This window comes from Neltuma alba, unplaced genomic scaffold, assembly GCF_004799145.2.
Source record: "Neltuma alba isolate B1F8T4 unplaced genomic scaffold, ASM479914v2 tig00011872_pilon, whole genome shotgun sequence".
Lineage (NCBI taxonomy): Eukaryota > Viridiplantae > Streptophyta > Magnoliopsida > Fabales > Fabaceae > Neltuma > Neltuma alba.
The window spans coordinates 82,883-97,328 of NW_021636474.1; the positions used below are offsets into that span (position 1 = coordinate 82,883).

Genomic DNA, 14,446 nt, shown 5'->3' on the forward strand with positions numbered 1-14,446 from the left:
TCTTAAACATATATAACAACGGATCGAATAGAGAGATTTATTAGGGATGTTTGGAAAACACCAAAAACATTTTAAAACAAATGTTTTTGTTTAAGTTGAGACAAAACTTATCTCACATATTTATTTTGAATATCATAAAATTACTTCTAAAAATCTAATCCAAACATACATACACGTTTTCAAGAAATTAAAACACCAACTTCCATTAAACATTCTTAACGTACAACCAACTTATACAATACTCATATATACATCGTTAGTAATATAATCTTCTCTGTGGATGCAATGAGAGACCGGCACAGACACACATACGTATTCGTACGTAAGTGATGGATCCTAGGAAGGGAAGCTCACGCCTTCTACTTGAAATAATAGGAGATAACTTCATATAAAGTCTGCACGAGGGTAAGTAGGAGAAGGGAAATTGCTGCAACCACAGAGATGATGGCCCAAGGATTACTAAAATAGTTCTCTTTCAGAGTTAGCCTCCATTTATGCCAAGGCACTCTGTAATAATCACTCGCTTCCTCGCATAGATCTGAGAAGTAGAACCTTCTTCTCGCCGTGGTTGCTCCTGGACAAAGGTTATTCATAAGAGAAGCCACTTCTTGAGTTCCCGATAACTTTGACTCTATAATCCCACAATGCATCAGCAACTCCACATCACCTGGTGTCTCTACCAGACGATCCAGGATAAACACGAAGTCATTCACATAATTATCGAGCAAGTGACAACGTTCGTATGCAATCAGATTCCTCAGAAGAATCTCTGTGTCATCTTTAATTCTCAAACGCGAGATTTCTAACACCCCATCTTTGAATTTGATGTCAAAAGGAGTCCCACTGTTCTTCACCTTGAACCTCACTCCAGCTTCACGTAACTTTGTTGCTCTAGGCGTAGTCACGCACTTTAATTTGTTTTTGCATGGAAGCACCGGAGGCACGCAACAAATTCTGGCAAAATCAACGAAATGTTGTATTTCCAGTTCACCCACTTTTTCCTCAATATCAGAGCTATCCATGTCTCTCAGATTCAATTTCCTTTTGAAGAACTGGTGGGTTAGCATGATTGCAGGACGACGAACACCGGTCTTTATGGGAATAATGTCTGATTTTGTCAATGAAAGAAGGTCCTCGATGATGGAGAAAGGAACTTGATTTTCAAGTAAAAGCATGTCCGTTTTAATGAACCGTATAAGCTTCCATTGGCCGCCAAAAGAATGATCATACTGATCCTGCAACAGGTCATTATCTGAGAAATTTCTGAAGAATAGTTCAAGAATGAAAGTCGAATCTACCAGAATGATCTCAATAAACTTGTCACTGTCAAATTCAATGGGGTCTGCATAACAGTTTCGTAGATACAATTCTTTCTCCTTCAAAAGTTGGACACAGTCGTGTAGGCTTACATTTGCTCGTGACAGAAAGTTCTTTGGTAACCTCAGTTTGTGTTCTTCCATGTGTTTGAGGCTTTCATTGTTGTGATGCAGCGGACCAATTGAAATTTCCCGAGGAGTGAAGGCTTTCTCATTTCGTTCTCGTAGATGAACGGGAACTTTAGAAATGCTGCATTTACTGGACAAAGGAGGAAGCTTCTGCAATTTGTCTTCCAGGCTTTTCACCAGTGAATCCGATATGTCGACCGTGATGTTATTGAATCCTTCGGTTACGCCTGCTTCGCCCATTATCTGTATATGAGTGTGTGTGTGTGTGTGTAAATGTATATTCAAATTTTGAAATAATAAATTAAGGGGATCAAGTTGTGCATTTCATCACTGCATAGAATGAAGTAAAGATTGAAAGACAAAAGCTAATCATACCCGTCTTTGATTGTGAGGTTTGGAACTCTAGTACGGCGACATAATTTGAATATACGGTGTAGGTATAAATTTGCCCCAAAATTTTTTGGCTAAAATTGATGTTGATCGGAAAGCTTCTTTGGATGCGGATGTATTTCAAGAGGAATTCTTATATACACTGGGAGTGCCACGTAACTTGTACTCTGACTAATAGAAATCCTCCAAATCACAGAGTGGGACCCATGCTTGTTGCAGTCTTTTGTGGATCTTTTTTCCTTCTCCACACGCTCTCTCCTCTGTACTTTCCCTCTTGCTTTTTTATTTAATTTTCTCTCTCTTCCCAGTAAAACTTTCTCTACCCATTTTCAATTTTATCTCTATATCTTATTTTTGCATACACTCGCCTTCTTTCTTCATTTTTAATTTTATTTACTCTATAATTTAAGTAATAGCACTTCGTTTTAAGCTTTAAATGGAGTTATGAAGTAGTTTTACTAAAAACATTGAAATGGTTCGTTTACCTTTTATCAAAATATAATTGTTTCAGCAATTTAATCAAAAAAAATAAGAAAAAATAAAATACTTATATAAACATAAGCTGTCATCCGTAAATATCAATAAAGCAGTAAAACAGGTTTGACAATTCATTTTTTGGTACAAGAAGGATTACTTTGTTGGATTAAAACATTAATGCACTAGCAATCTCACGAAAAAAATAAAGAAAAACAAAAATACTTTTATAAACACAAGTTATTATAAGCAAATGTTTGTCACTGAAGTTAAAAAGAGCCAAACTGGATATTTTATTTAGTTTGATTCCTTTTATCAAAGTCTGCTTATAATTTTCACATGTCCTTTTTTTGTCAAATAGTTTTCACACGTCAACATAAAATAAACCATAAAAAAGAAGGAAATTTTAAAAAGTTGAGAAAGAATTTAAAGGTTAAATTGTAAAATACTACGATTCTTAATATAAGAGCTAGTTAACTAATTTAAATAGATTAAAGAAACTAGTTAAGTTAGCTATTTGTAATAAAAGTCAAACGAGTTTTTATATTAAAGACTGGTATGAATTATTTATCCAAAATATTTTAAAATTTAAATTTTTATATAATTATTCTAGAATTTTATATTTGGAAAAGCAACAGTATTATTTAAATGAGAGATTAAATAAAATTAAAAAAAGAAGAGATAGAGAGAGGGACGGAGGGAGAGCGTGTGAGGGCATGGGAAAATAAAATAAAGAGACAAAATTTAAAGTGGGTGGAAGAAGTTTTATTGGGAAGAGAGAGAAAATTAAATCAAAAGGCAAAAAGAGAGCGGGAGAGTCGACAGTTAGAAGAAAGAAAGCGCGTGTAGAAGGAAAGAGGATATATAAAAGACTGCAACAAGAATGGGTCCCACCATGTGATTTGGAGGATTTCTATTGGTCAGAGCACAAGTTACGTGGCACTCCCGGTGCATGTAAGAATTCCTCTTATTTCATTTGATGGGAAGATGAACCAATGTACCCATCTTTATTCTGGTCTCACTCTTCTGTCTTCTTTTTCGTTTTTCTGGCTAACAGAGTACCTTCTAAGTTCTTTTCTTTTTTACCATTTTGATTTCAATCATCTCTAATTTTCTCATGCCTTGATACTGAGACGGCGACGACAGATCAACAAGCGAGCGTCACCGTCATCCCCAAGGTCACCATCTCTGATTAATCTCTACCATCGCCTCCCTTTCGACCTTTCTTCTTCTCCCTCCATTCTCTGGCGTCTTCCAAGTCCCTTCACATGAAATTATCTAAGTCCCACGTTTTCCTCCACATTTTCTTTTCAATTTCTTACTTGCCCTGAAGATTTCTTGGCTACTCCTGAGATCTAGATCTCCGAAAGAGATTTAAGTTCCACTGCAATTTATGTTGGCATTCTCTTCGTCTTCAACCTCCCTTTCTTCTTCAGCCTCCCTCATCGTTCTGTTATTTTTTGGCATCTAGGTTTTTTCAAAACACGACTCGGATAATCCCTGAACTCGGCAGGTTACGCGGGTTATAACCAGTTTATAGCGGTTCATTCTGATCGACATTGAGTCAGTTTCCTCCTAGTTTATCCACTAAACCAGACCAAACTGATGGCAGGTTGGCGGGTTTCCAGCTTAAACTAGCAGGTCCGGTTTTTAAAACATAGGTCTGGTTTTTAAAATATTGATAAAAACTTTAGAAACAAATTTACATGTTGATCTTTCAAAATAATTAATATGCTAACTAGGAGTATTTAAGACAGTTTCATTCGACTTACTGGAAGGGTCATTAGCAAAAGGAATCAAATCAAAACCAAAATTTTTATGAAAATAGAAGGAGTTGAGAGAAATTGGAACTTGCTACTATCTCCTGTTCAAAATAGAAGTATCAAATAACTAAATTATGCAATTTAAAAAGTTAATTAAAATTGATTAAAGATAATAAACATGTAAAAAATGTAACTTATTTTCTTAAATACTCTTATTTATGCAGAAGTTAGGGAATGAGCGGAAACGGATCAAAGTGAGAAAGAATAAGTGAAAAAAGGAGATAAACAAAGTATATAATCAATTAAAAGTAAAAATTTCAAAATTTTGATACATATATATTAAAGCCCATATATAATAAAAAGAAAACTCGATGTTGGCCTTGAACAGAGACAACTTCAGCTCAGGTACTGTGAATAATAAAAGGCATATATGGACTCACTATATGTGCAGAATAGGGAGTTAACAGCATATGTACGAGGAACAAAAGAGGAATGATTCATCCATTGAGAAGAAGGCAGAAAGAAACTAACTAGAGAATGAAAGTAAGCTTACATTTTTAGTGATATATAGGAGCAGCGGAGAAATGATGAGCTGGTGGCCTTTCTTCTTCCTCGCAAGTTTGCTTTTCTGACGACTGAGGAACTAACTAGGCCTCTCGCACAATGTGTATATATATTTGTCACCTCAGTGAAGCAGTGGCCAAGTCAATTAGTAGTTTCCCAGAAAGACTTTGTCTTCCTTACTTTACCTTTAATTATTATATTACATTTTGCATAAGTTAATATTATCTCCAGTCCTTAATATAAGAGTTAATTAACTAATTTAAATAGATTAAAAAAATTATTTAGTTATTTATAATAAATATATAAGTAGTGTCTTTTTTAAAATATCAATACTAATCATATATATTAGCTATACATAATCTCTAATATGTGCAATATTACAAAGATTATTTAAAAAAAAAAGATAAATATAAAAATAAAATAATTAAAAATTCATATTTAAAATTAAATTGAAAATTAAACCGGTGCTCGTAACAACGATATGTTAAGGATGTAGCTACTAATATTGCGTCATATAATTTGTGAGCTGCAGACAGAAGGAACCCACGCAGCTGGCAATTTTGGCAGTCAAATAAGCAGCAAAGTCTTTCACAATCCCCGAAATCAATCATACATAATTCCTGAAACTTTCTGGGACACGCCATCATCAATTTCTGCGTCAGTTCCATCCAGGTTCATTGATTAGTTATTTTTTTAACCCAACATTCCCTTTCCTAGCTTTCAGTCTTCAGTATTTCCCTGGCCTAAGGTCTTAAGTCTTTGCTTTGTTTCTTGCAGTCTGCTTCATCTGTTAGTTAGGTAGGAAGTACGGGAAATAAAATATTAGGATTAAGATTACAATTAAAAAAATTTACTAAAAATGTATTTAGTATAAGAGATTATTTGTTATATGGGATTAGCTAAACCCATATATGTGATATTAGAGAATACCATGAAGAGAAGTGGTATTCCCCAATCCCATCATCTCTATAGGTTTGCTTAATCCTATATAATAAGTAATTACCCATGTTAAATATTATTTTAATGATTTTTTTAATTACAATCACAATCTCAATCTCACATTTTGAATGTTTCGCAGCAAACGGGAGCTTAGTTGCTAAACTTCCTATTCATGCTCTCTCTCCTTCTCTCTTCATGCCTTGTCCTTGCTCTCAACTGTGTGTGTTTATTTCCCCTCCCTCTCTTCTCCATCTCACTGCTTCTTCTTTTGCTAATGGATTTTTATTTTTTATTTAGATTTTCATTTTAGTCTTGGAATTATGATATGTTTTGTTAAATTAAATCTTTGATACTTAGTGTAATAGGATTAAAATTTGATACTATCAGAGCTTTGTCGTCTTTCCAGACTTGCTTGTTCTTGGTTTTGTTTTTATATATCTGTTTTTCAACGATTAACTTTTTTTATTTTTCTTCTTTCAAGCTGATAATATTTTTCCAATTTTCTTTCTCCCTGTTGATGGTTAGCCCTGCTGAACCGTACCTACCCTATATATAAAAAACATACAGAAACATGTTACACGTGTCCAGCATACACCAGTACAGTTCCGGTTCACATCTTATAATTCATTTTCTCAAAAGAGAGATGGGGGAGGAAATGCTTAATAATTAGAAGATTATTTTGTTTTACATTTGTACTTGTTAGAATAAAAAATTAAAATATAAAAATAGAATAAAAAATGAATTGCTCAATATGAATAGGAGCCATTCACATTATAATTAAGATGAGTATTTTATCATCACCAAATCCAAATTGATAAAACTCACGTATAATCAAATTATTAAATAATACTACCTCAAGTTCTTAATCTAAAAGTTAGATCATTATTTTTAAGATATTAAAAAAATTACTTAAGTTAATTATTTGTAACAAATATATGTTAGGTTTTTTAAACTATCATATTTAGTCACGTACATTGAAACTATGCTTGACCAGATTTCTTATTGATTGATATTTGAAAAGAAAATTATATGAATTTAGGAGACAATAAGGACTGAGGTCTAATATCTAAGATTAAATTTGACCTCTCAACTAGTTGTTATATTAAACACATATGAGATATTATTATAACTGCACTATATTTTAACACCTGTTTTTTTCCCCTCTTCAACAACCCTTCAATTTCAATATTCGTCGGCTCACGGCTGTCGTATGCGGAATTGAAGTTATATGAGTAAAGCATTATATTGATTTTAGTGATCCGTCATTATTGGCAGGATATGTTGTGGATTATGTAGGATTTTTTAATGGCCAGATTAATTGGATTTTTGTTAACCTGATTCCGTGAAACTTCATGCGACGTGCAGGGAAGAACGATGAATTGACGTTGTGTCCATTTTGTTGGGTGAATATGTATCCAGTAACATGAAGTACTACCTCCAATTTTTAATATAAGATCCAGTATTAATTTGAAAAAATTAAAAAAATTAGTTAAGTTAGTTATTTGTAGTAAATAGATATTATATTTCATAAAATATCTTTATTAATCATGTATGTTTAAATTACCTATTTATAGGAACTCCTTAATGTATCCAACTACTATAGAGATTAATATGTGTAATTAGTTTAGTATGTACGACCAGTGCAAGTAACTCTGTAGAAGGAGCATAAGAAATTATCATTAGGGATATTCTTCTTTTTTTATAAATTATTTTCTAGTTTTGAAATCCTTCATCTTGCCTTTATTCTAATTTTACTTTGTGCTGCTCCGGTGATGTGTATGCAATGTCACATTTTTTTAATTAGTATCATTTGATCTTTACTCAAAAAAACAAAAAGGGTAAACAAATCGGACTTGGACTTCTCTAATTGGGCTTTGTGCTTAATGATTGTCAATGACTTTTGACGCTCGAGCCCTGCTCTGGGTAATTTTCTCCCAAAAAAAGGCTTTTTTAAATGAGGGCACAATGATTAATTAGCTATTGTTCATCCTTCAATTTAATTATAATTTTCTATGATCTTTTATAATAAATACTAATTCTTTGTGTGTTTCTCAGTTTAATTTCCCTTCAGTATATACTGCCTTCAGTTTTATTTATAAGACTTCATTTGTACACTACAAACAAGGTCTTATAATTAAAATTGAGGTAGTATATAATACACTATTAAAGCGCCACTTGGGTGGGGGAAAAAAGGAAGCATCTCTGAATATGTTCGTGCATTTAAATAATGTTTAAATAGCTTTACTTTGTGAACGTCAGGAGGAATGCCCCCCCAGGCCAGGCCCCCACAAATACACTGTGAGAGGAAAAATTGCTGTAATGAGTAATGACAGAGATCACCCAAGGATTATTTGTGAAGAGGGGCTTTTTTTTGCCTGAAATATAATACTTGTGAAGAGGGTTCTTGCCAAATTTTAAATTTTGGAACTTTCTAAATATATGGAAATAGAAATAGATGGGTTATAAATGACTCTCGTATCTCAATGACATAAAAAATGAGATAATTTTTGTTTGGTAAAAAAATGAGATAATTGAATGAATGTAATTAGCGTATTCCAATGAAGTTATTAGACGTGGAACAAAGCCTCTACCAAGTGGTTCTATGCACTTATAAAACTATGGTTGATCATAATTCATCTTTAATGCTTAGTTTACAGTAATCATTAATTTTCTGTTAAACATGTTGAGCTTCTGGATTATTTTGAAAGTTTTTATTAGAAGAGCAAAGTCCATATAAATGATTAGCAGTTAGAGTTATTATTATTAAAAAAAAAAAAGGAATGGGTGCATAAACTTGTCAAAATAGACTATAAGGGCCTGTTTGGTTTGAGGGGAGGAGAAGGGAGGGAGGGGAGGGAGGGGAGGTTTCATCCTCCCCTTGTTTGGTTTGATTAAAAAGGAAGGGAGGGGAGGGGAGGGGAGGGGAGGGATAGTAATAATCAATTTATCATTTTACCCTTACATATTAGTTTATGTTTTTATTGATATATTATATAAATTAATTTACATCTTAATTTAAATTATATAATTAATAAAAATTCAGTCTTATCATGTTAATATGTGTATTAAAAAATTGGTATAGTAATTTTTTATTCTAATTAATATAATAATATATTTAAAATAATTAAATTAACAAATTTTATATGCTATAAGAAAAATGAAATTTTATTTTCTTTAGGCTATCTTTTTTTCCAACTTTAAAATATATTTAATAAATAATATATTTATAAAAAACAATTAATTTTATAATATTATAATTTTTTATTTAAATATTTTTTATTTTTAAATAATTTTTATAATATATTTTTAATTATAATAATGTATATATTTTTATTTTTTTACTTAGGATAATATATTTTTTATTTGAAATAAATATTATAATAATATATTTTATGGGTAGAAGTGAAATATTAAAAAAGCCATAAGGGTATAATGATCCAAAATTTTGGCTCCCCTCCAAAAACCCCCAATTTGGAGGGGAGCCAAAATGAGGGGAGGGGAGGGGACATTTTAGCTTCCCTCCCCTCCAAAATTTTTAACCAAATGAGGGGAGGGGCTCATTTCCCCTCCCCTCCCCTCCCCTCCCCTCCAACCAAACACATCCTAAGAGAGGATCGTAAAAATTAAAATTACTTAAAAGGACCTAATATTCAAATATAAATTTAAAAATACCATATTGTCATTATCCAAGCCTCCTACATTTTCTCTTATATTCCTTCCTACATTGATTTTTAAAACAATACGAAATAATCACTTTGACTAAATTAAACCTGATTTCTCTTAATATTTACAACCTGCATGAAAATCAATTAAGAAATTGCGAACAATGTTCGGTGATGTAAAATTAAAGTTTTATTTTTTTTATCAAAAATTAAAATTTTATTTTTAAAACCATCGCAGATTTTAATTGAAAATAAAAGATATATAATTTTACTAAAATTTAGATTATATATAATTTATCATATATACAGTTTTAAAAAATTCATGGAAATTTTGTTTACTTTATTTTTTTTATTTTGTAAGAAATTTTTATTATATCAGATTTAAAAATAAAAAAATTCAGGTAATGATAAGAAATTTAAAAAATTTAGGTAATCTATTATAATTTCATAAGAGCCTCATTAAAATCATTTAACAAAAGCCACCTAATTATATGATATATTAATATAAATAAAATGTAAAATATAGAAAAAACGAACAAATATAAAAGGAATCGTATTTCACTTAAAAGAATTACGACAAGGGCATATGTCCCTAAAAAAATAATTTGTTTGTATAATAAACTTAAATATGTTAAATTTTCTAATTAGTAGATTAAGATATTAAAAAATCATCATTCTCCATACCAAAAAAAGAAAAACCTTATTGTCATTTGTTTATATTATGACTTATTATAGGATTTATTGAAATTTTGTATTGACTATATTTTTTATTACAATTAAGAATTATCTAATAAAGGCAATCATGATCACAAGTTTCGCATAAAATTATAATAGATTATCTGAATTCTTAATATTTCTTAACATTCCATTAATCGTTTTATTTCTAAATCTGATATAAATTTCTTGTAAAATAAAAAAATAAATTATAAAAATTTTATTTGAATTTTTAAAATTGTGTATATAATAAATTATATAATAATCCAAATTTTAATAAAATTATATTTAAAAATAAAGTTGTATTTTTTAATAAATAAAATAAAATTTTAATTTTTCCTTGACTGAAAAATTTTTGCATAATTTTTTGATTGATTTTTGTGCAAGTTGTAAACTTTGGGAGGAATCAAGTTTAATTTAGTGAATTTTATTAACTTGTATTAGTTTTAAAAATAAAATGTAGGAGGAAATATAGAAGAAAATGTAGGAGATTTGGATAAGGAAAACATAGTATTTTTAAATTTATATTTAAATATTTGGTCCTTTTAAATAATTTTAACTTTTATGATTCTCTCCGATAAATATCACTCCTATTGGTTATTCTCTCTAATTCTCCCTAATATTATTAAAAAGAGTAATAATTAATAAAAAGGTGTTAATCTATAAATAAATGAAACATTTATATATAAACAATATATAATCCAATGAAATAGAGTTATTAAAGCATAAGTTTGATTAACTATTATCTTTTTAAACTCTTAAAATGCGCCAAAAAAACACTTTAAAAACTTTTTTGTAAGCTTAGACAAAACCTATCTCATGTATTTACTTTGAATATCATAAAATCACTTCTAAATATCTAATCCAAATTTACCAAATATACATACACGTCTTCAAGAAATTAAAACACCAACTTCCATTAGACACTCTTAACGTACAACCAACTCATACAATACTAATATATATCGTTAGTAATTTAATCTTCACTGTGGATGCAAAGAGTGACAGGCACAGACAGAAACAAACATATTCGTACTTAAGTGATGGATCCTAGGAAGAGAAGCTTACACCTTCTACTTAAAATAATAGGAGATGACCGCATATAAAGTCTGCATGAAGGTGAGTAGAAGAAATGAAATTGCCGCAATCACAGAGAGAGTGGCCCAAGGATTACTAAAATAGTTTTCTTTCAGAGTTAGCCTCCATTTATGCCAAGGCACTCTATAATAATCATTCACCTTCTCGCAAAGATCTGAGAAGTAGAACCTTCTTCTCACCATGGTGACTCCTGGACAAAGGTTATTCATCAGAGAAGCCACTTCTTGAGTTCCTGATAACTTTGACTCTATAATCCCGCAATGCATCAGTAACTCCACGTCACCTGCTGTCTCTATCAGACGATCCAAGATAAACACAAAGTCATTCACATAATTATCGTGCAAGTGACAACGTTCATATGCAATCAGATTCCTCAGAAGAATCTCTGTGTCATCTTTAATTCTCAACCGTGAGATTTCTAACACCCCGTCTCTGAATTTGATTTCAAAAGGATTCCCACTGTTCTTCACCTTGAACTTCACTCCAGCTTCACGTAACTTTGTTGCTCTAGGCGTAGTCACGCACTTTAATTTGTTTTTGCATGGAAGCACTGGAGGCACGCAGCAAATTCTGGCAAAATCAACGAAATGTTGTATTTCCAGTTCACCCACTTTTTCCTCAATATCAGAGCTATCCATATCTCTCAGATTCAATTTCTTTTTGAAGAACTGGTAGGTGAGCATGACTGCAGAACGACGAACACCGTTCTTTGTGGGATTAATATCTGATTTTGTCAATGAAAGAAGGTCCTCGATGATGGAGAAAGGAACTTGATTTTCAAGTAAAAGCATGTCAGTTTTAATGAACCGTATAAGCTTCCATGGGCCGCCAAAAGAATGATCATACTGATCCTGCAACTGTTCATTATCTGAGAAATTTCTGAAGAATAGTTCAAGAATGAAAGCCGAATCTACCAGAATGATCTCAATAAACTTGTCACTGTCAAATTCAATGGGGTCTGCATAACAGTTTCGTAGATACAATTCTTTCTTCTTCAACAGTTGGACACAGTCATGTAGGCTTACATTTGCTCGTGACAGAAAGTCCTTTAGCAACCTCAGTTTGTGTTCTTCCATTTGTTTGAGGCTTTCATTGTTGTGATGAAGCGGACCAATTGAAATTTCTCGAGGAGTGAAGGCTTTCTCATTTCGTTCTCGCAGATGAACGGGAACTTTAGAAATGCTGCATTTACTGGACAAAGGAGGAAGCTTCTGCAACTTGTCTTCCAGGTTTTTTACGAGTGAATCCGATAGCACTTTTACATCGATTGTGATGTGATCGAATCCTTCGGTTAAGTTAACTGCTTCCCCCATTATCTGTGTGAGTGTGTGTAGATATATATGTTCAGATTTTGAAATAATTATAAGGAGATCAAGCTGTGTATTTCATTACTGCAGAGAATGAAGTAAAGACTGAAAGACAAAAGCCAATGATACCTGTTTTTGGTTGTGTGGTTTGGAACTGTAGTTCTGTGACATAGTTGGAAAAATTAGGCACAGCTCCAAACAACACAATTTATTAATTTAAAGTTGCTTAAAATCTCAAAATAAATAGGAGGTCACATGGGAGTAATATATTCTAAATAGAAAATTAGGTGATTGTCTCTATCCCAATTGACATGCTTATAAGCGTAGATTAACAAGTCAATAAGAAGTTATTGACAAGTCGAGAGTATTAGTTGACAACTAAATTAATAAGATAATAAAGCCTCCACATACGATCATGTTATTACAAAAGAATATTATATAACAATTTTAAAGCTGAATAATAGGCTTATATCATAATTTTGTTACAGACAACCATTAACAAATTTATGGGTACGTATTAACAAGTCAATGAGAAGCTATTGACAAGTAAGGGAATAGTAGTTGACAACTAAATTTATGAAATAATATAACTTCTACATAAATTCAAATTATAACAACAGAGCATTCAAATTTTTCCTAATTTCATCTTATGTGGAGGTTATATTATCCTATAAATTTACTTGTCAACTAACACTTCCTAACTTGTTAATTGGTTCCAATTAATTTGTTAATAGTAAATGATTGTCTGCAACAAAATTATGATATAAGTTTGTTATTTCATCTAATATTAATGTACATGCTCTAGTGATACATGATTTCAATTTAAAGATTGTTATCTAATACTCTTTTGTTATAGTTTGATCTTATATGAAAGTTATATTATCCCATAAATTTAATTGTTAACTCACACTTTCTGACTTATCAATAGCTACCTATTGACTTATTAATCCACGTCTATGAGCTTGTCAATTAGGGGAGAAAGGGACAAAGATGTAATTCTTACTTAGAATACATTACTCTCAGGTCACAAGACCTCCTATTCGTTTTGAAATTTTAAGGGACTTTAGATTAATAAATTGTGTTTTTTAGAACCTTTGTGTAATTTTTCCTTAAAAATATGGTTAAAATGTAAATTCCTTTCTTTGGTATAATTTAAGATATAAATTTGTTTTAGAAGTTTTGGCTCAATTCAATGTTGTCCTCAAAATTTTTTTTGAATTTTATGTTGCCCTAAAAATTTCAAAACGCAGCAATATGCTACCTCATCCCGTTATTAAAAAACTAGCTTGATAGTTAAAATATTGATGTTAACCGTTAATATTTTTAACAGCAACGGGTAACATTGCTCTATTTTAATATTTCAGAGGTAATTTCAAAAAAAAAATCAAGGCAATATTGCACCTAAATGAAAATTTTTAAAACAAATTTGCATCTTAGGATGTGTTTGGTTGGAAGGAAGAGTAGCGGAAGGAAGGAAAAATGAACCCCTCTCCTTATTTGGTTAAAAATTTTAGAAGGGAGGGAAACTAAAACCTTCCTTCCCCTCCCTCCCCTACCCCCATTTTAGTTTCCCCTCAAATTGGGGTTTTTTGGAGGGGAGCTAAAATGTTAAAACATTTTGCCCTCATGCTTTTGTGATATTTTATTAATACTTATAAAATATATTATTATAATATTTATTTTAGACAAAAATATATTATCATAAGAAAAAATAAAAAAATATATTATTAGAATTGAAAATATATTATAATAAAAATTAATTTAAAATAAAAAAATATTATTACAACGAAAAATTATATTATTACAAAATGAATTAATTTTACAAATATATTATGTTATTAATTAAAATATATTTTAAAGCTGGGAAAAAAATAGAAAAGGAAAAATTTATTTTTTTTGGAGCATATAAAATTTATTAATTTGATTATTTAAATTATATTATTATATTTATTAAAATAAAAAATTACTGTACTAATTTTGAAATACACATATTAATATGATAAGACTAAATATTTATTGAATTATATAATTTGAAATAAGATGTAAATGAATTTATATAATATATAAATAAAAATATAAACTAATATGTA

General features: G+C 30.6%; 2 protein-coding genes across 2 annotated transcripts; both read right to left on the reverse strand.

The window, feature by feature from the left end:
- Positions 1-359: 359 nt before the first annotated feature.
- Positions 360-1,685, reverse strand: LOC114718818 (UPF0481 protein At3g47200-like). The gene has a single exon (XM_028904260.1). The coding sequence runs from the start codon at positions 1,683-1,685 to the stop codon at positions 360-362; it is 1,326 nt and encodes a 441-aa protein (XP_028760093.1).
- A 9,339-nt stretch (positions 1,686-11,024) lies between these two features.
- On the reverse strand, positions 11,025-12,362 carry LOC114718819 (UPF0481 protein At3g47200-like). The gene has a single exon (XM_028904262.1). It carries the CDS (start codon positions 12,360-12,362, stop codon positions 11,025-11,027), a length of 1,338 nt encoding a protein of 445 aa, XP_028760095.1.
- Between the last annotated feature and the right edge of the window lie 2,084 nt (positions 12,363-14,446).